Source organism: Gopherus evgoodei, chromosome 1 (assembly GCF_007399415.2).
Source record: "Gopherus evgoodei ecotype Sinaloan lineage chromosome 1, rGopEvg1_v1.p, whole genome shotgun sequence".
Classification (NCBI taxonomy): domain Eukaryota; kingdom Metazoa; phylum Chordata; order Testudines; family Testudinidae; genus Gopherus; species Gopherus evgoodei.
In genome coordinates, this window is record NC_044322.1 from 12,161,216 (window position 1) to 12,185,299 (window position 24,084).

Genomic DNA, 24,084 nt, shown 5'->3' on the forward strand with positions numbered 1-24,084 from the left:
CAACCCAGGCTCTGTTTCTCTGCCCGCTTTCCACACCGCCCGAGCCCAGCCGTGGGGCCCCCTCCAGCCAATACACACTCTCCCTTCCACCCAGCGCCCAGGCACAGGGGCCACCGTACCCAGATACTCTCCCTCCCTCCCCCCCGAGACCAGCCACCCACACTCCCTTCGCCCCGAGACCAGTCACCAGCGGCCGCCTTACCCAGATACCCACATTCCTTCGCCCCTTCCCCCCTGAGCCCAGCTGCGGTGACCTCCAGTCCAGATACTCACATTCCCTCGCCCCCGAGCCCAGCTGCCCCCTGCCCCAGCCCAGATACTCACACTCCCTCTCCCCCAGCCTAGCCACCGCAGGCCCCCTTAGTCCAGATACTCACACTCCTTCCCCCGAGCCCAGCTGCAGGGCCCCCCCCCAACTCAGATACCCACACTCCCCCCCTGAGCCCAGCTGCGGGCCCCCCCAGCCCAGATATCCTCACTCCTTCGCCCCTTCCCCCCTGAGCCCAGCTGCGGGGACCTCCAGTCCAGATACTCACACTCCCTCGCCCCTGAGCCCAGCTGCCCTCCGCCCCAGCCCAGATACCCACACTCCCTCTCCCCCAGCCTAGCCACCGCAGGCCCCCTTAGTCCAAATACTCACACTCCTCCCCCCGAGCCCAGCTGCAGGGCCCCCCCCGATACCCATACTCCCCCTCCCCCCCGCAAGCCCAGCTGTGGGCCCCCCCAGCCCAGATACCCGCACTCCCTTCCCCATGGCCCTCAGGAGGTAGGGATTATTACACCCTTTCCACACACGAAGGCAGAGACACGTTAAGTGCCTTGGTGGCAGAGGCAGGAATGGAACTGAGCCCTTATCTACACAAGAAAGCTGCAGGGGTTTGACTTAGACTGATTTAGTTCAAACATTGCAAAAGTCTGTGTGGATGCTTCTATTTCTGTTTAAATCAGGCTTATTTCAGGTCATCTAGCATAAAACTCCCGCCTATTTGATTTAAAATTGAAATATTCCACTTTTATACTGAACCAAGTAGAATACAAAAATTATTTTAAGTAAACTTACTCAACTGTCTCTTACACGCCAGGCCTGAATGCACTATGATTCCCAGGCCCCAGTCTTGTTTGTGTGTGGTATAAGCTTCCATGTAGACGGATGTTTATGAATTCACTGTTAGAGAGTGAGAATATATTCCTCTTTGCTTCACAAACTAGACACTAAAAGTCCATTTAGACAAAGAACAGTGTCTTTGAGGAGAGAGTTTTAGAACTGAGCTCATCTTACTCCATTCTTCTGAATTACCCTGCTCATTAGCCAAGTGACTCTGGGGTATGACATCTAGAGTTAACCTATACACAACGGCAAAAAAAAAAATCCTTTAAACACAAAATATTCTTTTATTTGTCACCGAAGGCTACACACGGTCACTTCTGTTTGTTTTTCTAGAAGGTATCTACATTTGCACTTATGTACAGCCTTGTAGTATTTACACAGTCAAGAATACAGTGTTAGAAACACAAAGTGTTGAGAAAAAAAATTCTCAAAAATTAGTTCCAGACTTCAGGAAAATTATTACACATGGTAATGACAAGAGGCTCCAGTGTTGGTATTACAGCTGCAGCTCTGATATAAAGTCCTCCTTCTCGACTGTAGCTGCATTCAGAAGGCCTCATGCAAAATAAGCCGATTTATTTGTTTTAATAGAAAAGTGTGATGCTTTGATTTGTTACTTCAGTCACATCACTGCAACTGTCCTGCAGTTTGACCTTTTCTTGCCAGAACAGTTTTGGTTTGTGTTCACTTGGAGTTTTCAGGGCTCCTCTGCTCAAATACCATTCCCCTCTGGGATGGGGGTTAACACTTAAGCCATGTAATATTTTGTCATAAGCACAACTTTTTAAAATTGCTATAAACATGAGAGAGACAATAATTTTGCTGTTTACCCCATCTTTTTTTTTTTTTTAAAACGTTTCAGACTGTTTTCAGTTCAAATAACACAGCTTGATATATCACTATAGGAAATAAGATCACAGCCATCAGGACATGATATAGCCTTCCTTAACCAAGGTACATTTAGTGGGAGGGGCATTTTAAAACTGATCATTTTGTACAATGCAAACAGTGTGTCTTTTAAAAAATCACTCTCCAATCCTGGAGGATTTTAGTTAAACATACCCTACCGTTAAAAGTCCATTGGCTTTATTTTGTTTAAAATCAGTAAAATCTTTGTTGTAACTTGGGAAAATAATATAGTTAAATATTTACTAAGAAATGGTGAAAATCATTCAATCCGAATAAGGACAGTATTAACACTAACAAAACCAAACAGGCCAGTGGTTAACACAATGGGTTCCTGTGAGGCTTTCTATGCTACGGTGGATTGTGTGTTTCAAGATAACAAGGTCCAAAGTTTATTTCACCAAAGGGCCTGTTACACTGTGCACCATTATGAACATAATTTGTACGTGTCTTACCCAGGCTCAACAGTGCTAAGATACAGCCTTTCACTGCTGAAGATAAACCAAATACCAGTTAACAAGCCAAGCCATCTTTAGCTCCGTTATTAACATTGTGTGTTTATGCCCCCTTGGTGTTTAAAGAGCAGCCACATTGCTGAGATCTGTGGTCCTGGTTTCATTTACGCTGCGACTGAATCAAAACAGACGGCCATGCTATAAATATGACAGGCCCCCCCGCTGTAAATCACAAAATCAAATTCTAAAATTTCCTGTTAAGAGTCTTGTCTTTGCATAATGGAGTGCACTGTCATTTATCACGGTGACACTTACATGTCATAGCTGAAAAGGTGCTTTATTAGATTTTTTTTTAACCAATTTTGATTTATTCTTGTTACAGTGTCCGTTTAGCAACCTGAGCCGAATCTTACCGTTCCCTCAGCTCAGTAAAGCGAGCGACCACAGATACAGTACAGAATTCCCTCACTGTTCCTAACCTACAGCCAAATGATGTCTTGAGGACAGCTCCCAGTCATCTGTCTTTTAAACCCAAATCAAGCATGAGGTCGCTTAACGGCCTCCATCTATTTTGTTCTTGCCTGGTATTTTTTTAGATTGGTTGGCCCATTTTTGCCACGGCTCTGATCAATAGCAGTAATGACAAAGATACGATGCGCTGTATGAGTCCCTCCGGTCACTGGTGCTTAATGATTTTTTCCAAGCTCTGGATAAACAATTTCTGTCCAAAAAAGCTTGGAGGAAACAAACATTGCAGTACATCTCACAGTGCTAAATGAGTCTAGTGGGGGCTGAAATTGCTACACAAATGCGATGCCGTCTGAATAATAAAGTCAAAGGTAGGAGTGAGCCAAACCTGCAGGGGACAAAAATCTGCACCGATTCTTCTCTGCAGTGGATGGAAAAGTGAAAAAGCTGCAGCTATCCATCCCACAACATGAACTTCCTATGGGCATAGCTAGAAGCTCCATTGTTGGCTCATTTAAAACAAGGTTGAAGAGTGCAGTAGAATTGTCTGCTGCAGAGAGCGACGTGCTATGAGTCTGGTCCAGATGATACAGGTGCCAGGTCTAAGTTTACTTCAAAATAATCACATTTCAGTACATGTGGCTTGATTCTCAAGTCGACATGCGGGCAAAAATGTCCACTAATCCAGTGGGAGTTTTGTCTGAATGCAGACCAAGACTGGTGGGCGCTTGTCCTTGATACTGCTGGCCTAGGCTGTGCATGGATGAGTATAGCACGCACCCAAAAACCGAGATTTAGAGATCAGCAGTGTCACTCTAAACACAGTTCACTGTTACTTGAACCTGCTGATTCGCACTAGTTCCATGTTGAGGGAAATATGCAAGGGGCGGGGGGTGTTGGAGTTCTTTTGGGGCAGGATGTGTGCTTGTTAGTCAGAAACTAAACCCAGCTGTTCCAGGCTAGCTTGGTCCTGGCAGTGGTTCCTACACAATTATCATTAAAATGAATATTTAGGGTAATGCCTCAGGGTAGAGCTTAGGACTTCTGCATCTGACAAACACGAACCTCGACTGCCTGAGATCAAACTCTTTTAGCAAAAAGTCGGTAGCAGACCCATAAGCCTCTGTGTGGTTCAGCGTCAAGAGGGGGACAGAGCCACCCACTGTAGGTGTGGGATAGAAATGGAATGTCAGGCTACAGGTGCCATACAGGAAAGATTTATTCACAGATTAAGGGACCATTGTGATCATCTAGTCTGACCTCCTGTATAACACAGGCCGGAGAACTTCCCCAAAACAATTCCTGGAACAGATCTTTTATAAAAACAGCCAATCTTAATTTTAAAATGATCCACCACGACACTTGGTTAATTGTTCCAATGGTTAGGTACTCTCACTGTTCGAAATGGACCCATTATTTCCAGTCTGAATTTGTCTACCTTCAACTTCCAGCCATTCAACCATGTGAGACCCTTCTCTGCTAGATTAAAGAACCCGTTATTAAATATTTGTTCTCTATGTAGATACTTACACACTGTAACCAGTTATGGGCAAGCTGCATGAGTATGTTGTTCAGCAGGGCAACAGTTAACAAGTGGTCAAGCAGCCCTGGATTTTTTAACATTCCCCTCACCCCAGAAGGTGAACTCCACAGAACAACACTGGACTCTTGTAGACAAGACCCTTATGGCAGGACAAGGGGAATCTTACAGTGCCAGGATAGTAACTCGCCTTTCCAGTTTTCACCCCCCCTCCAAGTAAGATGAGTGGGAGACATCCCAAACCTCTCTCGATACTATTGCTCTGCTATGAATAGTGCTGTAGGCACAAGTAGTCAACAGTCTCCTTGATCGATTGTTTAGGTTTGTCTTAGTGCTAGAGAAACATCCTTCCGCTGAATGAGCTTTTTAATAGTCAGGAGAGAAGAGATTGAAAATAACAACTCCTCCATTTCCTGGGCTGTGCACAGACTCCAACTCTAGGACGCTAATGGACTTTAATGGGAAGTCAGGCAGTTTTAGACCCAGCACACTGCTTGTGAATGAAGAGTTAAATCTAACTTGCACTGATTTTTACCACGATATGGATTTGGATTTCTCTTGGCTATAGGCAGATTTGCGAGACTTATGAAAAATGGGAGACCTACTTGGATTCATTAGTTGTATAATAACCTGAAGACTCTGGGTAAGGCTATAAAGGTAGCATCTCAGTCCAGCAAGGTTTCCATTGAGAGAGTTTGATACTTGACTTTCCTTTCCTCTACTCCATGTAAATGTAGCAGATTTACTATCATAAAATCCCCATTACATTTTTAACAAACATATGTGAATGGATACAAGAGACTTCCCTGTCTTCCCTGCTTCACTTTGACAGAGCAGCATTAAAAGGGAGAGGTGGTGTACGAAACAGAGCGTCTAGCTGTTTTATAAGCCACTAGGCTTGAAGATGGGCAGCTCATTCATTGTCAGCCAGCATTTGCTCAGCTCTGTTTCAGAACCTCCTCCTCCCAGTGAGCGAAACCACTCCGACAGAACTGGTGCTGATTTTCAAGACTTACCACTACTTGCTATGTACTCCTGCCAGTGTATTTCTCCAGAAAGGATGCTTGCCAGTTCAGTCCTGGCCAACGCTCGTCCTGCTCTGCAAGGTGAAGTTCTAGAATAACACTGAGTTACTGTATTAAAAACACTCCCTTTCCTGCAAGCCAGGAGGAATTATTAAAACAGCAGGATGGTAGGTAAGCATCAGAGATGGTGAACCTCACATGGGTCAATATTTGGGTACAATTAAGTTCAGATTCTAAAACTCTGGATGCGTCTCTCACTGGGTCTGTAACATTAGGTTAAAAATTTTATGGCAAACAGGCTTTCTTGGGGGATTTCCTTCACTTCCATCTGGTAAAAGCATGAGAACAGCCTGGAGGGGGCCTTAAGGACAGAGTCAGACAAGTTCTGCATCCACAGGGAAACCGTGATAGAACTGGGGCCACCATAATTTTCCCTAGCCATGGAGTTTGTGCCCACCGAGTCCTTTCCACCTTTGTTGCTATCCTGTAACTGAGCAGACCCGAGGATACCATCTTGGCAGAAGGCAGTGATGCTGGTGGTGGGGTTTGCTGAGCTTGGTGGATGCAGCGGAAGAGGGCATGATTTTAGGGGACTATAGAATACTGTGCTCCAAGGGCTGGCTCTGAAACCTCTCTTGTTGTGATGTTTTGGCATGGCTCAGTCTGTCTCTGATTAGAATCTGAAAGCAAAAACTGAAGATGAAAGAAGTTAAACATTTCAGAACACGTAAGAGGTTCTGAGCTGCTCTCTGAAAGCCCGTGAAAGTTCAGGGGTGTGTGGGGGTGAGGGATAGCTCAGTGGTTTGAACATTGGCCTGCTAAACCAGGGTTGTGACCTCAGTCCTTGAGGGGGCCACTTAGGGATCTGGGGCAAAATCTGTACTTGGTCCTGCTAGTGAAGGCAGGGGGCTGGACCTGATGATCTTTCAGGGTCTCTTCCAGTTCTATAAGATAGGAATGCTCAGTCTTTCAGAGCCAGGTCATCCCGAGGTCTGGGTGGCATTCACACCTGTGTTTCTCTGACTGCAGCAGTGCCCCATATCAGCAGAAAATTTTCTCAGGAAGAAGCTCAGCTCAGTCTCCTTGTTCACTTGAGTTCACAAGGACTCTTGCACATACCACAGCACGGGGCTTATGTGAGTACAAATTGTGTTAGCATGTCAAGCACCTTTGGCAACAGCTTCTTGTAAACTATTTGGGCTCTTCTCTAGTGGGTATTTCTATTCAAACACCTCCTTGTTTGCTGCTAACCCTCACTGGGCTACTCACAAAATTTGAGCTCCTTCATATCCCAGTGGAGCGAAAGGGGAAAGGAACAGTTAGAGAGTTGGTTCCAATATTTCCCCTGCTGCTGCTGCTGATTAAACCTTTTAAATTCCCTGCTGACAGAGTCCCAGAAAGGCATGTTTGCCACAACCATAAATGATTTACCAACCTGGCATTGAAAACCAGTTTCCAGGCTACTAAATACAGCCCCGAAAAGCAAGAATGATGGAGTATGGATTTGCTGCACTCTTCAATGGTACGTGGGAGACTATCCTACTTTCAGACTCAGATTAGCTTCCTAAAAATGAAATTGCTTTATTGTACACAGCCCAGCGGACTGCTGAGCACACAACCTGTGTACTGAAATATTATGCATTTAATGGGGTTATGTCTACAACTTCGGTGCATTCAATGTACCTAGAGAACAGCTCTAGCACGAGAGAGGATGTTTTCCAATAGAGCGAGAGCATCTTTCTTGGCCTTTACTGGCTTTTTAAACTAAAAACAGGATTTGTGCATGGACCAAAAAAAGAAAGAGAATAAAAAATCTACTATCATAATGAAAAAGACTGGGTTTTTTTTTAATTCCAGTTCAGGAAGGAAGAGAATCATCTTGCAAGTTAATATATTCAGCTCCTTTTGCCACTATAATCTACCTCTGTGCACCAGGAGCCCAAGAAACACTTTCTGTCCCAAGTGAAAGGTGAAAACTCCTTGTAAGTTCTCTTTTGAGGCACACAATTCAGACAGTCACTTTGAGAGATTCGGAATCATCGTCATCTTCCGTTTCCAGTGTGCCCAGCGTTTCTGAGCTGTTCTTCGAGTGGAAGGCTATCTGCTCCTGTCCCAAATAAAAAAGGATTAGGATGAAACAAGTTAGCACAGACACCCATTTCTCACTTCACACTGAGTAACCCATGGATGTACATTGACAATTCTCCACTTTAAATTCCTCACAAAAGGGAAAAAAGGACAAAAGAGAGTAAATTTCACTGTGATCACACTACGCAAAATATACCTTCTGTTCATTGCAAAAAACATATGAAGGCCAAATTTAAAATTAAAAAAAAGTATGTTGCATGAGTTACAGTGCAACCATATTCTTTCTCTCCTTATTTTCCTCCCCCCGCCAGGTTCAGTTTAGAAAAAGGATTGAGTACAACACAGTCAGGTAAGTGGCCACAAAAGAGTAGCTGTCTTTGGCAAGAAGTCACCGCTCTGACCCTCTCTGTCACCTTCTGCCCATTTCACTCTGTCTCATAAAATGGATGTTGTTGGCGCTGTCTGAGAGTTCTGGGTATTGCTCCACTGAGATCACAAAGTAGCCATCATAGCCCTGCACCCGGCCCGTGTTTAGCACTTGCTGCTTCTCCCCTTCAGTCCACGAGCGAATGCCCTCCTCCCCATCCCGCAGTCTCTGCTGCTCCCTGGCCCAGGCCTGGGCTATGGCGCGCTGCCTGGCTAGCTCCAGCACGCGGGCTTTCTCCTCGTCCAAGGTGGTCCCATAACGGGTGTTTAGACACAGTGCGCCATACTGGAGCTGGATGTCTGTGTAACGTCTAGTCCTTCCACTGAGCACTGTGTTGATCTGGGACACTGTAACGTTCACACCGTTCTCCAGGGTTCTCCGCCCGCCACTGAGGCCCAGTATGGACAAGTCGCTTTCTGACGGCCCTTGCTTAACGAAATAATGTGTGTCCACTCCCTCTATGGTGAAGTGCAAGTTCTCCAGGTAGTGGGCGTTGTTCAGTATGGCTGCAATCCGGCGCCCATCCTCATTGGCCAGACTGATGATGTCGGTGGCCACACGCCCATCCTTCATGGCAAACTTGACCCCTTTGCCAAAGACAGATCCTCCCGAGGCAAAGTTCTTGTTCTCCTTGACCGTCCGGCACCCGGCGATGCTGGAACTGTAGATCTGTTCAAAGCGCTCTAGGGTGACGAAGGTTTTCAGCTGTTTCTGCACTTCACACTGCACTCCCAAGATCGACTGGGAAGGGAGAGAAAGAGAGAGAGAGACACAGATTAGAAAGAGACACCATGGGACTGAAAGGTATCGCTAGCACATTGGAGAACAGAGAAATAACATGGTGTGATCCAAGAGCCAAAGGGTTCTGCTTCCTCTAGCTACTTCTTAGCTTTGGTCTGGGAAATAAAGTCTTTTTAATGAAACAACTGATTGAGATTCCTGTGCTTGCAGGCTATTCTCCCTACTGCCATCATGCCAAGACACTGAACTGAATGTAACATCATCCCTTTGACAGAGTGGAATGCTGGGGTGGAGAGAGACCCCAGCATGGAGGGGAGATTAGGGTTTAGTGGTGACAGTAAGAGACAGTTGCATTCTACCCCACTCCTTCTGTGACCTTGGGTAAATTAATTGCTCATGCTTCCGTTTTCCTCATCTGTAAATCGGAAATGATTCATAGCTGATTACTGGGAATCTTCTAGTGATTAATATTTGTAACATGCTTTGAGGAAAGGTGCTCAATAAGCTCAAAGTATTTAAATAGAGCAGTTTCCTTCTGTTTTAACCCTGTTTTTGATTCCACCCTGCACTATCCTCCAAGGCTGCGCATCACAGTGTGATCCTCACTCTGGCCAAAACACACTTTTCCAGAGCCCCTCAATGCCACCTGAAGCATTGGCCAAAGTGGATCATTCGATAGTCAAGTGAGGAGCTAACGCTCCCCTCCCCTCACTGGTACAGTGCTCCCAGTCTTCCTGTGGGATCAGGTCCTTGGCTATTAGGACCCAATCTTGAAGCTCAATTTTTACAGAGGCAAAACTCCCATTGACATCACTGGGAGCTCTGCCTGAGTAAGAACTGAACAGAGACCACAGCCTTAGATCACCTGCAGACAGTTTTAATGCAAAGTGTTCGCATATAAGAGAGCAAATGCCCTGAGTGATTCAGCGGCTTATCATTACTGCAAAACGTCTGCAGAAACACACTCATCCATTGACGGGAGGGCTGTCTTCTTTCCTACTCCTGTCCAGGAACAATTACCTGCTCAAATTTCACAAAAGCGAGACGATGCTGTAACAAAAGTCTCCTGTCCCTGCCAAGGGCTTCATTCAATAAGGTAACGACAGCCAGCATTAAAAATTGGTTATAGAGGAAAGGGGGCCACCCTCACTTTTTTTTTTTAAAGTGAATTTAATAGCTGCGAAAGGTGCTGGCTTAACAGCCCTGGAAGCTAAACACTCCGGTTTCCCTCAATATGCCTTAGCCCTTTCCTGGAGAGACCCTTTTCTAGGGGTGACAGAGGACAATTCAGACTCCATGATTAGTCTAACTTTGGAGTCTTGGCTGAGTCAATGCTAATTTACATGGGGCTGTTATGAGCACCTGTCACTGAGGAATGCAATCAAGCAGATGCTCTATTTTGCTGTTACATATTTGATTTATAATAGTCTCGCAATAAGAGGCTGAACGGCTACAGGACTGTCTAGTGAAGGATCTCAAAGCTTTTTACAACAATGAATGAGGTTGACCAAGAGAGTATATTACCAGCCCCATTTTAGCCACAAAGAAAGTGAGGCACAGACGATTAAGTGACTTGCTAAATGTGTCACTAGAAGTTTGTGGGAGGCCCTACGAGGCTAAATTCTGCACTGACCTATGCTCTGTACGAGACACCTGAAAGCAGCGGGGTTGTAGGCGAACGCCATTAAGACACAATGGGACCAGTGATAGAGGCACGAAACCATCCCTTTCTCCAACATGACACAATATACGACTCTACAGATGTGAATGCTATAAACTCCCAGAAGGCCTGATCCTGAGTATTGTGGAAAACAACAAAACCTCAGTCTCTGGATGCTACTCAGGAGGACCGACTAGAGTCACATGCTGAGCCTGCTCCCATTAAGTCAAAGGAGATTTTGCCATTGACATCAACTGCGACATGAGCAGGTCCAGTAATGAGCAAATCCTACACGGCTTGAATGGGCCATGAAAAATTTGGCTGGATAAGCTTGTCCTATTGCTTTGGTCTGGAGGAACAGGTTCTCTGGGGAGGTTCTAGCCTGCCCTCCTTTTCTCAGGCTTGTCACGGAACAATACTAGCTATGCCTGTGTCCTGAGCTATTTCAGCTGCCATCCCTGTCGTGATTAGGGAGGGAAGAGGGGCAAGAATCATAAAACCAACTGTTGTTAAATCTGTTTTGGGACTCAGAGCAAAAGCTTAGACTCCCATTGAATTCTGGGCAAAACTGCCTGGACATTCTTATAGGGTGGGACCTGGTTTGCCTGTTCTTAAATGTGTATCCCAGAACTCAAGATGATGAAGGGCTTGCTAGACCAGCCTTCCCCACGCAGAACTGGTCCCTTCCATTTATATGTACATCTGGTCTATTTCTAAACAGCCAAGTGTCGGTCCTCTCTCATGAGACTATTGAGTAGCTTTCTTCATTTCACAGAGAGGAAGGGTGCTGGTGTTCTGGATGTCCAGCCAAACCATGACCTTTATAGATGCAGCCCCACATGAGATTTCCCTTCACTGGCCTCGCCATTTAATTCCGGGCAAACAATTCTGGGATCCATATTGACAAAGTGCTCGTGCCCTTCAGAATCAGGATGCCCTGGAGAATTTGCATAGCTGCATTTTTTCCCTTCTCCATTTCTCAGCTGTTCTGATTACCAGCTGGCGTAATGCTGGGCCCCTTATTAATCAACTCCGAGGCTCTGCTGACACTGCAAGACACAGCTGAAATGTAGCTTTGCCCCATCCTGCCACAACAGAGCAGGGCAGGTATTCTCTGAATCGGGGAATATGCAGGCAGACGGCTAAGTTAAGGTACAGACAGAATACATAGCCTTGTTTTTTATCATGGCCATTAAATACTAGATTTAAAACATGTTCAGCCTCCTTTGTGTTTTTAAAACACACGACTTTTGCTTGACATCGCAACACACAGCCTTTGTGAGGTTCATGACGTGATACAGTGTTTCACCGACTCATATGATCATCCTCATTCAGAAATAAAAAACAAAACCTCAAATACATCTGGACATAATATCTAGACTGGGGTTTAGTGGGAGTGCCCATGACATAACAGTAATAGCACTTAGCACCTTTCACCTAAAGATCCAAATGAACCACAGGACCTCAAACATCTTGCTTGTTTTGTCTGTCTTGTCTACGTCTAGCAAGGACCATCTCCTCCTTTAGCATTAGAAAACACCTCCCTGCAGGAGTAATTTCAATCAACAATAAGGAGGTGCAGAGAAATGAAGGGGCTTCCCCAAGGTCCCACAGTGAATTGGTGGCAGAGCCAGGAATACAAACCAGGTCTCCTGACTCCCTACCCTGTGCCCTACCACTGGACACTGCTTAGCGCTATAATCATTCTAGCCAAGGAGTAAACTGAGGGGTTGCCTCTGAGCAACACAAGGCACTTGTGCTGGCTCCCAGAGAGGCTTAGCTGTGGTGCTGCTCTACCATTCCCAACTTTCACTATCCAGGGACACAAGTTTGCAAACTAAGGTCTCCTCCATGGCAGCGCAATGCATTATCACTCATAATAATTAAAAACGTCTCGGTTATCTTGAAAGTGAGTCCTATAATATGGGAGGACTTTGAAAACTGCTTAATTTTAAGATCTGATGACCTTGAGTGTATCCCTTTAATGACAGAGTGTATTTGAGAAAAATCATCTTCATATATATAAATATCACAACCCCAGCCTGTATGCTACACTGTGAAAAGGGGCGAATGCAAACAGATTATGCAGAGTTCAAATGGACAGCGTACCCCTGCCTTTGAAATGCTCAATCATTTCTGTTTCATCTGACAACCCATTTTAATGAACTAGCAAGGAAGAGAAACATAAAATTACCATCTGATGGCATGGAGTGGAGTTCTCTAAAAATGCTGGAGCTTTTGGCAACTGGAACCCAGAGGTACAATATAAAAACAGCATTAAAGCAAAAGGGAGTTGTGGGGGGATTTATTGGTTATTTTATTTTAATATTTGTCACTATCCACAACTGACATCTCTATTCTGGGTTTGTTTTTCCTTCTAATTTTTTTTAATCAGATGCCCTGAGGTGACATTTAATTTTATCTAGTAATGACCCATTGGAGACTGATCTTCATTATTTGTTTGCTGCTGTACAGAGCTCAAGAGAATAGTACATTAAAGCGCACTTGGAATGGCCGCTTGTATTTTGCCTGCAGTTCAAGCTTCCATTTCCCATCATAAATAGCCAAGATGTGAAAGAAATTTGAACTTGTTTCCCTGTTTCTCCTTGTACCAATATACCATGGGTGTATATTTCCCGTACTAAAATATGGGCTTCTTGTTGTCTTGCTGAGTCTAGGCTATGACTAAGGTAACTTTATAGAGTGACAGTAGCATTGTAGACTCAGGCAAGTATAGTGTGGGAGCTCAAGAACTGGGGAGAGGCACTGAGACCTCAGTTTCTGTCCAGTTGTAGGGATATTAAAGAAGGTACTAACAGTGATTCCTCCAAATGACAGTGACACCCCCCCACCCCGCAGTTTCACCAAGTACAAAAATCTTTTAGTTCTGTTAAAATTTGTAAGCCCCGGTCTGCAGAAAACATTAACTTGTTTGTAAGTTTTACATTGTAATAGAGTATTCTTCACAGGACAGATACAATTAATTGACTTTGTTCTTGAAGTGGACACTATGTTACGACCCCTGCTGTGAGCCTTAAGCCAGTAATTGACTCTGCCTAAAGTATGGAATGTATGTTAATGAGTGCTTAATGTACGTGAATGGTTAGGGAGGTGCCAGCCTAGAAAGGATCCATTGGCCAAAGAATGTGTCCAGTGGACCACCAGACGATCCCCGGAGGGTAAACTGGGATCCACCCCAAACACCTGGAAGGAATGTGCCACTTCAGACAGCGTGGAGCCACCAGGAATGTGACAGCTCCCTTAGACTAACATAGGAATTAATTCCTATAAAAATGGACTCGAAAGACTAAGAACTTTGAGTTTCTGGTTCTGCTGCCAACCTCCAGGAGCATCAGGTGCATCTGACACAGACTTGGCTCCATCTTCATGACAAAGATACTTGGCCAGTAACTTGGCATGAGCAACTTCTAGGCTGGTAACTATAACACCTATACAGAACCTGAATGAATGTGTGAATGAATATATTATATATATATGTGTGTGTATAAGGAATAAGTAGTGATAGGAATAAGTAGTTAAACAACGTTGTTTATTTTATCTTTTGCTTTATGTTTACAATAGATGTGGAATCTTTGCCTTACCCCTCTTAATAAGATCCTGCTGGTTTTTATTATATTGGTATAACACAGTACCTCAAGTAAAACATCTTTGCATTAGCTACACCAGAGTCTTGCCTCCTCTGTGCCCCCTGACAACACTGGAGAGGGGTGAAAGTGGCCACTGGGTAAGTAAAGGAGCTTAGCTTGACTTTCTTACGCAAAATGATCCAGACACAGGGTAGCAACTGAGTCTGCTTTGTGCTATGACTGCAACTGTAGTGATCCACAGAAAGAGAGGAGTGTCAATAAAACAGCTATACAATAAAGAGGCTTAATCTGTTTAGTTTATCTAAGAGAAGATCTAAAGGTGACTCTATCATGGTCTCCAAGTACCTACATGGGGTAGAGATTTCTAATAGTAGATAATTTGTTCATCTACCAGAGAAAGGAATAATGAGATCCAATGGTTGAAAAATTCAGATTAGAAAGAAGGCACAAATTTTACCAATGAGGGTACTTAACCATTGGAACAACTTATCCAGGGACCTGTTGGATTCTCCATCACTGGCAATCTTTAAGGACTGCATGTCTTTCTGAAAGATATAGACTCACAGACTCATAGACTCCAGGACTGGAAGGGACCTCGAGAGGTCATCGAGTCCAGTCCCCTGCTCTCATGGCAGGACCAAATATTGTCTAGACCATCCCTAATAGCCATTTATCTAACCTACTCTTAAATATCTCCAGAGATGGAGATTCCACAACTTCCCTAGGCAATCTATTCCAGTGTTTAACTACCCTGACAGTTAGGAACTTTTTCCTAATATCCAACCTAAATCTCCCTTGCTGCAGTTTAAGCCCATTGCTTCTTGTTCTATCATTGGAGGCTAAGGTGAACAAGTTTTTTCCCTCCTCCTGATGACACCCTTTTAGATACCTGAAAACTGCTATCATGTGCCCTCTCAGTCTTCTCTTTTCCAAACTAAACAAACCCAATTCCTTCAGCCTTCCTTCATAGGTCATGTTCTCAAGACCTTTAATCATTCTTGTTGCTCTTCTCTGGACCCTCTCCAATTTTTCCACATCGTTCTTGAAATGCGGTGCCCAGAACTGGACACAATACTCCAGCTGAGGCCTGACCAGTGCAGAGTAAAGCGGAAGAATGACTTCTCGTGTCTTGTTTACAATACACCTGTTAATGCATCCCAGAATCATGTTTGCTTTTTTTGCAACAGTATCACACTGTTGACTCATATTAAGCTTGTGGTCTACTATGACCCCTAGATCTCTTTCTGCCATACTCCTTCCTAGACAGTCTCTTCCCATTCTGTATGTGTGAAACTGATTGTTCCTTCCTAAGTGGAGCACTTTGCATTTATCTTTATTGAACTTCATCCTGTTTACCTCAGACCATTTCTCCAATTTGTCCAGATCATTTTGAATTTTGACCCTGTCCTCCAAAGCAGTTGCAATCCCTCCCAGTTTGGTATCATCCGCCAACTTAATAAGCGTACTTTGTATGCCAACATCTAAATCGTTGATGAAGATATTGAACAGAACCGGTCCCAAAACAGACCCCTGGGGAACCCCACTTGTTATACCTTTCCAGCAGGATTAGGAGCCATTAATAACTACTCTCTGAATACGATTATCCAGCCAGTTATGCACCCACCTTATAGTAGCCCCATCTAAATTGTACTTTCCTAGTTTATCTATAAGAATATCATGCGAGACCGTATCAAATGCCTTACTAAAGTCTAGGTATATCACATCCACCGCTTCTCCCTTATCCACAAGGCTCGTTATCCTATCAAAGAACGCTATCAGATTAGTTTGACACGATTTGTTCTTTACAAATCCATGCTGGCTATTCCCTATCACCTTACCACCTTCCAAGTGTTTGCAGATGATTTCTTTAATTACCTGCTCCATTATCTTCCCTGGCACAGAAGTTAAACTAACTGGTCTGTAGTTTCCTGGGTTGTTTTTATTTCCCATTTTATAGATGGGCACTATATTTGCCCCCTTCCAGTCTTCTGGAATCTCCCCCGTCTCCCATGATTTCCCAAAGATAATAGCTAGAGGCTCAGATACCTCTTCTATTAACTCCTTGAGTGTTCTAGGATGCATTTCATCAGGCCCTGGTGACTTGCAGGCATCTAACTTTTGTAAGTGATTTTTTACTTGCTCTTAAACAAAAGTTATGGGCCCAATGCAGGGACTCTTGAGAGTAATTGGTTGGTCTACACTACACAAGAGGTCAGAGGAGATGATCTATCATTTGTGTTTCAGCTTACAACCCATTTCAAGGACCTAGCAAGGAAGAGAAACAGAAAATTATCATCTGAGTTGAAGATGGCAGAGAGCAGAGCTATGGTTCTTTCTTATCTTAAAAATCTACTGATCTGATTTTTGAAGGTGTTTGTTTTGATAATTTCATAATGTTTCATTACAACTTTGACCTTTCATTTTTTTAACCTGTTTTTTTTAGCATAAATTAATTAAAATAACCAAGAAAAAATAAGTAATGAAATAAATTACCTAGAAGAGTTTCAAAACTTTTATTTTTCAGGGTGTTTTTTTTTCAGAATTGGGAGAGTTGTCACACTTGACCCTTTCCCATGAACAGGTCTGGTTTTGACACACTGGCATTTTCCAAGGAAAATTCTTGACCAGGTCTATGATTTAGTTGCCGAGCTTTAGGCATTAAGTTTGTGGCCTTTAAGTTTAAGTCATCCAATCCAATTAAAGCAGACTGAGTGCGTGGAAGAAACTGTTGCACGAAAGGTCAACTTCTATCCCTTCGTGGTAGGCACAGAGAGCTCACTTGGGGTGGAACTGGTGTGGCTTCAGTGCGGAGGAGGGGCAGGGACAGGATGCAGTGAGTTTGGACAGGGACTGTGCAGCTGCACTGCAAAGCCCAGCTCCATTTTCCACATGGAGGAGGATGGAGCAATGGCAGGCCAGGTCCAGAGATCTGTCACTATGTCAATCCCCTCGGCCTCCCCCATCTCCTCAAGGCAGAAGTGTTAGGGCCACAGGGGCTGCAGTAGGCTCTGGGGGATCTGAGAGCACTGCAGCTCTACCCTACAGAGATTCCCAGCGTCCAGCCTGGTCACTGGGGAGAGGATTTCCCCCCACATGGTACTGCACAGAACCCAGAGCTCTTAAATCCCAGTCCTGTGCATGAACTCCAAGGCCATTTCCATTTTTAACCCCCAACAGAGAAAAATAAGGTGGTTCTTGTTGGGGAGAAAAAGGGTTGGCCCCATTTTAAAACTGACAGGATGGGCAGAATGCACTCCTGATCGATCAGATTTGGCAGACAGGAAGAGTCAAGTCTTGTGTGTGCGTGGAGGATCCTCCCCTGGGGAAGTTACTTTAAAATACACAACAGCCTACTTCATTCCAAGGCCAAAACAATACAGATCAGCCTCTGCCTCCTACAGTGTGCTGAGGAGCAACAGCTGAGCTGGGCCACCCTTCACCTGCAGCCAGCGCTGCAGACAAGCAGTCCCAGGTATCAGAGCCTCAGTGCTCATGAGACTGAGAGCAGTATAGTTAATGAAATGATGACTGATTCCAGCCCCTGCCCCCCACAGACAGAGCTGTACAAGCGCCCACAATTACTTGGTAATTCAACAAGACAAAAGGGAAAAAGCAGCAAAATTGGATTCAGGTGCTGCAGCTCTGCAATATGCCAGAGGTCACGAAGCATCCCCTGCCGGCCAATAACATTGAACTTGTTCAACAAACAATTTAGTGACAGCTTCACAGTCACAGTCAAAAAGTGCAGCACAAGAGAGTATTGGATTTAAAATGTCACTCTGGAGCTGCAGGGGAATAACTAAGCTACGCTGAACCTATTGCAAGGTTTATGGCATGCTGGATATTTCCAAGCTGAGTGATGCTCAAACTCAGCATTAGGTCTCCAACCTCCCATCCCTGCAAGGCAAGTAAAGCCCAACATTATGGAAGGAGATTCTGGGATCCTGTTATGTACTCCGAAGATAAAATGCAGTGTCTGTGAAGGGTTACGTGCCTGGTTCTTCTCCTGTTATTCACTCTTCTCAGAGAAGGGAACTGATTCTGACCTGTTAGGCCATTACATGATGTGAATCAGAAGTCACTCCACTGGCGGCGTGGAGTAACTCAGAATTAACATTGATGTAACTCAGGGAAGGATTTAGCCCATTGAGATCTGGGATCCAAGGAGTCAGAGAAGGGGAAGATCTGTTACACAATCTAGTTGATACCATTGAAGCTAATGCAGCGTTGTCTGCAAGAGTATATTTTACCGTGCCTTGCCCAGACTAGTTTTAAATGAGCCTAGTGATGGGATGTCCATCACACACCTTGGAAGGCCATTGCACAGTTTAACTAGTTTAACTTGCAGGAAGTTTGTCCTATCCACTGGAGAGTACAGTATCTGAGTTTGTGCTAGGCTATTCCTAATGGGAAGAGAGCAGTAGGCAAGATGCTTGGGTTTTAAGTGACTTTTGTTTTCAAGGTGCTAATCCCTTTTTGTGCATGCAATATCGGCCACCAAAAATGAACTACAAGCATCCTGATTTAGGCCTGAATTAGTGTATGGTGATTTGGGACAAAATCAAATCAAGTAAAATTTAAGCTGTCATGAATAGCTTTCTTATGGAGAGACCTTTTACAATGTGGAGTAGTCTCCTAAGGGAAGTAATGGAAGTTCTTTTGCTTTTAAAACCAAACTCGACAAAACACTAGAAAATATATTGTAGAAAACAATTCTGTCTTGGGGCATGGATGGATGATCCAACAGGTGTTTTCTATTAGCTCTGATTCCTTGGTTTAGGGAGCTAGCATGTGATCTGTGGTAAAATCACATTTTTTAAGAAAGAAAAACAGTACAGATTAGTTTTGTTCAGCAATCACCAGCAAGTATTGCAGAAAGGACCCACGGCTGATAAAGACCTTCAGATGGGATTATTTAGTCACATTTCATTACTGAAGTGGGGAGGGACAGCAGCCACTCGCAGGCTGACTTTCACTCAGGTCCCTTGAGCATCTGCAATAGCAGATTGATTTTAAATTCTACAGCGCATACTGCAGCTGGATCCCATGGTGACAAGTGCCACGCCGGTGCCTAAAATAGACAGACTACGTAGTCACATTGCTCACCTTGCTATTATCCCACTCTTGGGTTTTCATCTGCGTGTGGATAAGCTCATATGATGGCTCCATTGCATCCGTATCTGGCTTGGGATATCCAGGGATAACATTGTGTAGTTGGAAACCAAAGGTTAGCAGCCAGCTGTTGACATCTGGGATGTGAGAGAAGCATAAGCAGGATTACCTTTTATTGTTATTTGTACTGCAGTAGAGCTTAAAAGTCCCAGTCACTGACCAGGACCCCATTGTGCGAGGCACGTACAAACCTAGGACAAGTATACTGGTCAGCCTTGACCCCAAAGAGCTTACTCATTTCATGCATCTGAGTAACACCATCAGAAATGATTATTTAAAGTATCACATTTCAAAACTATAGAGGATGAAAGAAATTACCAGAAAACCAAACAGTATCCAGGCCAAGTCCTCCACTTTTCCACATAGCTGAAATATACATTTTGTTAAAAATGTCATAGGCCAAAGCAATCGTTCTGGCTCCAGAAGTTCTGACTTTGCAAGGCATCACGCACAAGAATGGCGCTACGTAGAGCAAAAAGCACAGGAACAAAAATATAACAACAACGGTCAAGCTGTTCAAACCTGCCTAAGGATTCAGATTCTCTAGGTGGCTTTGAAAAATCTCAGCTTTAATGTTGGTCACTCGGAAGCATCCCAAGTGGTTTATAGGCTATGGGATAAATTGAGGTGCTCATGAGCCAGGACATACAGGTAGGGAGTAGCAGGGCAGACGTACTGGGCACTTGGGTCAGGAGCTGAGAGGGAGTTCAAGATAGACCTCTTAAAGATGTATCCATTGCTTGTGTAGGTAAAAGGCACACTTTTAATTCAGCATAGGTAGGTTCCTATAGTTACCTTTTCTTTTTCGGTATTGTTTAAAAACAGCCTCCACGTGATTATCCCATTTACAAACATTGGGTCTGCCACAGTCAAACTGACCTGCCCTTACATCGTGAGCAGCACCATGTATATGATGGTCAAACTCAGTGGGGCACCATTCAGGAAGCTCTTTTATTCTGTACTATGATAGAGGGGGAGTGTTGGAACTGGAAGGGAAGGGATAGCAAGCCCATTGCTTGGGAAGCTGAACATTATACCGGAGAACATGCTGCTAGATGAACCACAAGGAACATTCCTACTTGGGCAGGAAGAGGGACTCAATACCCTGGTAAGTCTTTTCAGGCTCTAACATCTTCGATTCCAAGGCTAACAGGAAAGAGAGCCGAGTGAGTAGCTAGCTGGAGAAAATAATAACTCACTTGGCTAGCTCCTGGATCTGCCTGGCAGCAGCATATAAAAGACTCCCCTATTTATCTACTTCAGAGCATATGATGATTCTAATCTCGCTTATCTCTGTTGACTCCAGAAGGAAGGAAGGAAAAATGGACACTACTATAATCACCAATAACCTAACCATCATTTATCCAGCCTCTTCTGAATAGCATCCTTTGCTGGGAAAAGATGAGGGGATGAGGGTCAAAGTTTAATTAACTATCAGCTCCCAAGGGGTCTAGGACTTCTATATTGTAATTAGCATCATGTTGGTGATTCATTCATTTCAAGCTCCAGTGTATAAACAAGAGGTTTGCTTTTCATTTCATCAAATTGAGTTGACACTAGTGGGACATTCTGGATGAGGGGATCTGTTCAAAAAACATGGCTTTTTCCCCCGCATGAGTTTAAATGCGTGTTTTTGAAGAGACCGTTGGAAATGCATTAGGAATGGAAATGACAAATAATGTGCTTCCAGATGATTGGAGAATCAAAGCCAAACAAACACACTATCGCTTGTTTTCTTGCAATCCAAAATTTTGAGTTTGGGCATGGGTCCAGAAAGCCCTTGCATCGATCCGTGTGGAAAGAGGGATTTCTGTAATAAAAACACTTTTGTTCTCTCACCACACAGACTGTTTTAGAAGTGTCTTTGGAAGGAAGGGGAGGTGAGTGCTTGGCGCGAGCGGGGGGGTGAATAAAGCTTTAATTATTTTGTTGTTTGGTGATGAGGTGTCCCTGTTTCCAAATCCTCCTAGTGTGAAAATAACAGCTTTGATATGCATATTCTGGACCAGGTGGCCAGGAGAACAAAGTAAATCTATATAGGGCAGAAGTTATTCACCAAACGTGTTCAAAACACTGTCAAAAGGGGCACAGAGGGGGCTGCTGAACAGCAGGAAAATATGTAACGTCTGAAAAGATTCGATCCAGTCTTTGTTGGTTGCTTCTCACAAATCTGACTTTGAAAACATCTGTAAACAGGATTTGATCTTTTTTTGGGGGACGGACAGAGAGGGTTAGTTGGAAGGAACAGGAAAAAATAAGTAGGAGGAAGGAGAGGTTAACAGAATGGGGGGAAATATTAATTTGCCAATGGCAATGACACCTTTTTTTCTTTTTGAAAGAAAAGTGCATTCCGCATAACAGTTTTTTTCAGCTACAGTAGCCCTGCCAACACATTTCACAGCACATTCATTTGAGGGCACTGAGAGAGACTGCTTAATGCAGACATGTGTAATGAAAATGTCAGTTCAATCCATCAGGCTTCTCCATGTTGGCAGCAAAGCTCTGCATCACAAAGTGTACGATTGCTAAAATATTCACGTTGAACAATGGGCCTCTCAGAATGTAAATATCTGCTCTGCCCACTCTCCCTGCTGTACGCTCCCAATTCCTACACACGAGCTTGGAAATCGTTTACTGGGAGACTGAGGCTGATCTACTCTGAAAATAGCATAGCTACGTCTCTCTGGGATGTGAGAAATCCATAACCCTGAGAAATGCAGCTATGCTGCTCAAACCCGCGCTATAGATAGCACTATAGCTAGCTACTGCCTTCCACGGAGATGAATTAACTACGGTGACAGGGGGAACCCCTTCCATCACTGTTGTGAGAGTCTACACTGAAGTACTACAGTGGTGCAGCTGTAGCATTTTAAGTGTAGACACAGTCTGAGGCCTGTATCATTGGTCTGTGTGCGTGCACCTGCATGACCCAAGTGAGCCTGAGCATGCCAAGGGGTGAGGAAGGATGCTGCCCCTCCCCCCCAGCAGTGTATTGGCAGGTGTGAACGCAATGGCCAAGGAATCCCCATCATATGCGATGTGCAGCGTAGAAACCTGGGAACGTCAATGAGAGCTCTGTACACGGACGGATGTGCAGGGTTGGATCCACTAATAGTCAGAATCCTTTCGGTGCTGTCAGACATTGCTGAGGACACGAACAAGGCTCTGATATCCCTGTCCACTATGCTGTTTGCGGAGTGGCTCCCTGATTGTGTTTCATGACAACTTTTTTATGAGGATAGGTTGTTGGACTATTGTTCAGCCCTCGCCACTATGGAGGACCAGGAGGCTGCTTTTTTTTTTTTGGTCAGTTCCCTACCTAAGGTTGCCAATTTTCTAATAGCACAAAACCAAACACCCCTGCCGTGCCCCCTGCCCTGCCTCCAGGGCTGGTGCAACCCATTAGACGACCTAAGCGGTTGCCTAGGGCACTAGCATTTGGAGGGGTGGCATTTCAGGTCCTTCGGCGGCGACCGAAGAAGCTCGATCTTCGGCCGCCCCGGTCGTTGGCGGCATTTAGGTGGAGGGACTTGGGGCAGGGGGGCACAGGAAGGGCCTCCTGCAGCAAGTAATGAGGGGGCGGCATGTAGGGGAATCGCTACCTGCCCCAGCTCACCCTTGCTCCGCCTCCTCCCCTGAGGACGCTGCCCCGCTCTGCTTCTCTCCCTCCCAGGCTTGTGACGCCAAACAGCTGATTGGCGCCACAAGCCTGGAAGGCAGGAGAAGTGGAGCGGCGACGGCGTGCTGGGGAAGGAGGCGGAGCAGAGGTGAGCTGGTGCGCGGAGCTGCCACATGGCTCCCCGGGCTAGGGGGAGCTGCCACGGGGAGGCACCTCAGGGTGGATGGGGGGAGCTGCCTCGGGGGGGCGCACCTCAGGGTGGGGGGGGAGTTGCCACGAGGGGGCGCGTTAGGGCGGGGAGGGGGTGGAGAGTTGCCACAGGGCTGGAGGGGGCGCAAGGTGGAAGTTTCGCCTAGGGCTTGAAAAATCCTTGCACCCGCCCTGCCTGCCTCTTCCCCAAGGCCCTGCCCCTGTCCCACTCCTTCCCCGAAGCCCTGCCCCATCTCGCTCCATTCTCCCTCCCTCTGGCGCTGTCTTCCCCCTCACTCACTTTCACCAGGTGAGGGCAGGGGGTGTGGGCTCCAGGTGGAGCCCAAAATGAACGGTTCAGGGTGTGGGAGGGGGCTCCAGACTGGGGCATGGAGTTAGGGGATGTGGGGGGTGAGGACTCTGGCTGGGGGTGCAGGCTCTGGGGTGGGGTCAGGGATGAAAGGTTTGGGGTTCAGGTGGGGGTTCCAGGTTGAGGCAGGAGGTTGGAATGTATGTGGGGGTACAGACTCCTGCTGAGGATGTGGATTCTTGGATGGAGATGAGGATGAGGGGTTTGGGGTAAAGGAGGGGGCTCCAGGTTGGGGCAGGGAGTTGGGGTGCAGGGGGGTGGGTGTGTGAGCTCTGGGGTGAGGCTGAGAATGAGGAGTTTGGGGTGCAGGAGTAGGCTAGGGTAGGTGGTTGGTGGTATGGGCCAGCTCCGGGAGGGAGTTTGGGTGTGGGCTGGGGCAGCTGGGGTGTCGGAAGAGGTTCGAAGTGCTGGGTCTTGGCGGTACTTCCCACAGCTCCCATGAAGCAGCCACCAGGTCCCTGCAGCCCCTAGACATATGGGCAGCCAGGGAGATTCTGTGCGCTGCCTGTGCCCGCAGGCGCCGGCCCAGCAGCTCCCATTGGTCGTAGTTCCTGGGCGGGGAGAAGGGACAGAGAGTGGAGCCTCCCTGGTTGCCTATGCATCTAGGGGCTGCAGGGACCTTTATACCAGTATAATTGTGTCCACACTAGGCCTTGTATTGGTATAACGGCAACAGTAAGAAATCATACCCATAACCAACATAGTTAT

The 24,084-nt window shown here is 45.6% G+C and overlaps 1 protein-coding gene across 6 annotated transcripts in view; it reads right to left on the minus strand.

Annotated features, from left to right (window-relative positions):
* Positions 1–7,328: 7,328 nt before the first annotated feature.
* Positions 7,329–24,084, minus strand: part of TENM4 (teneurin transmembrane protein 4) — a 546,329-nt gene continuing 529,573 nt past the window's right edge. For all 6 annotated transcript variants that reach the window (XM_030558332.1, XM_030558336.1, XM_030558355.1 and 3 more), the window contains 2 exons: positions 19,133–19,275; positions 7,329–8,758 (listed from right to left, as the gene is read on the minus strand). In XM_030558332.1, coding sequence (XP_030414192.1) covers positions 8,000–8,758; positions 19,133–19,275 — 902 coding nt within the window. In that variant the 3' untranslated portion in view covers positions 7,329–7,999. The remainder of the gene's footprint in view (positions 8,759–19,132; positions 19,276–24,084) is intronic.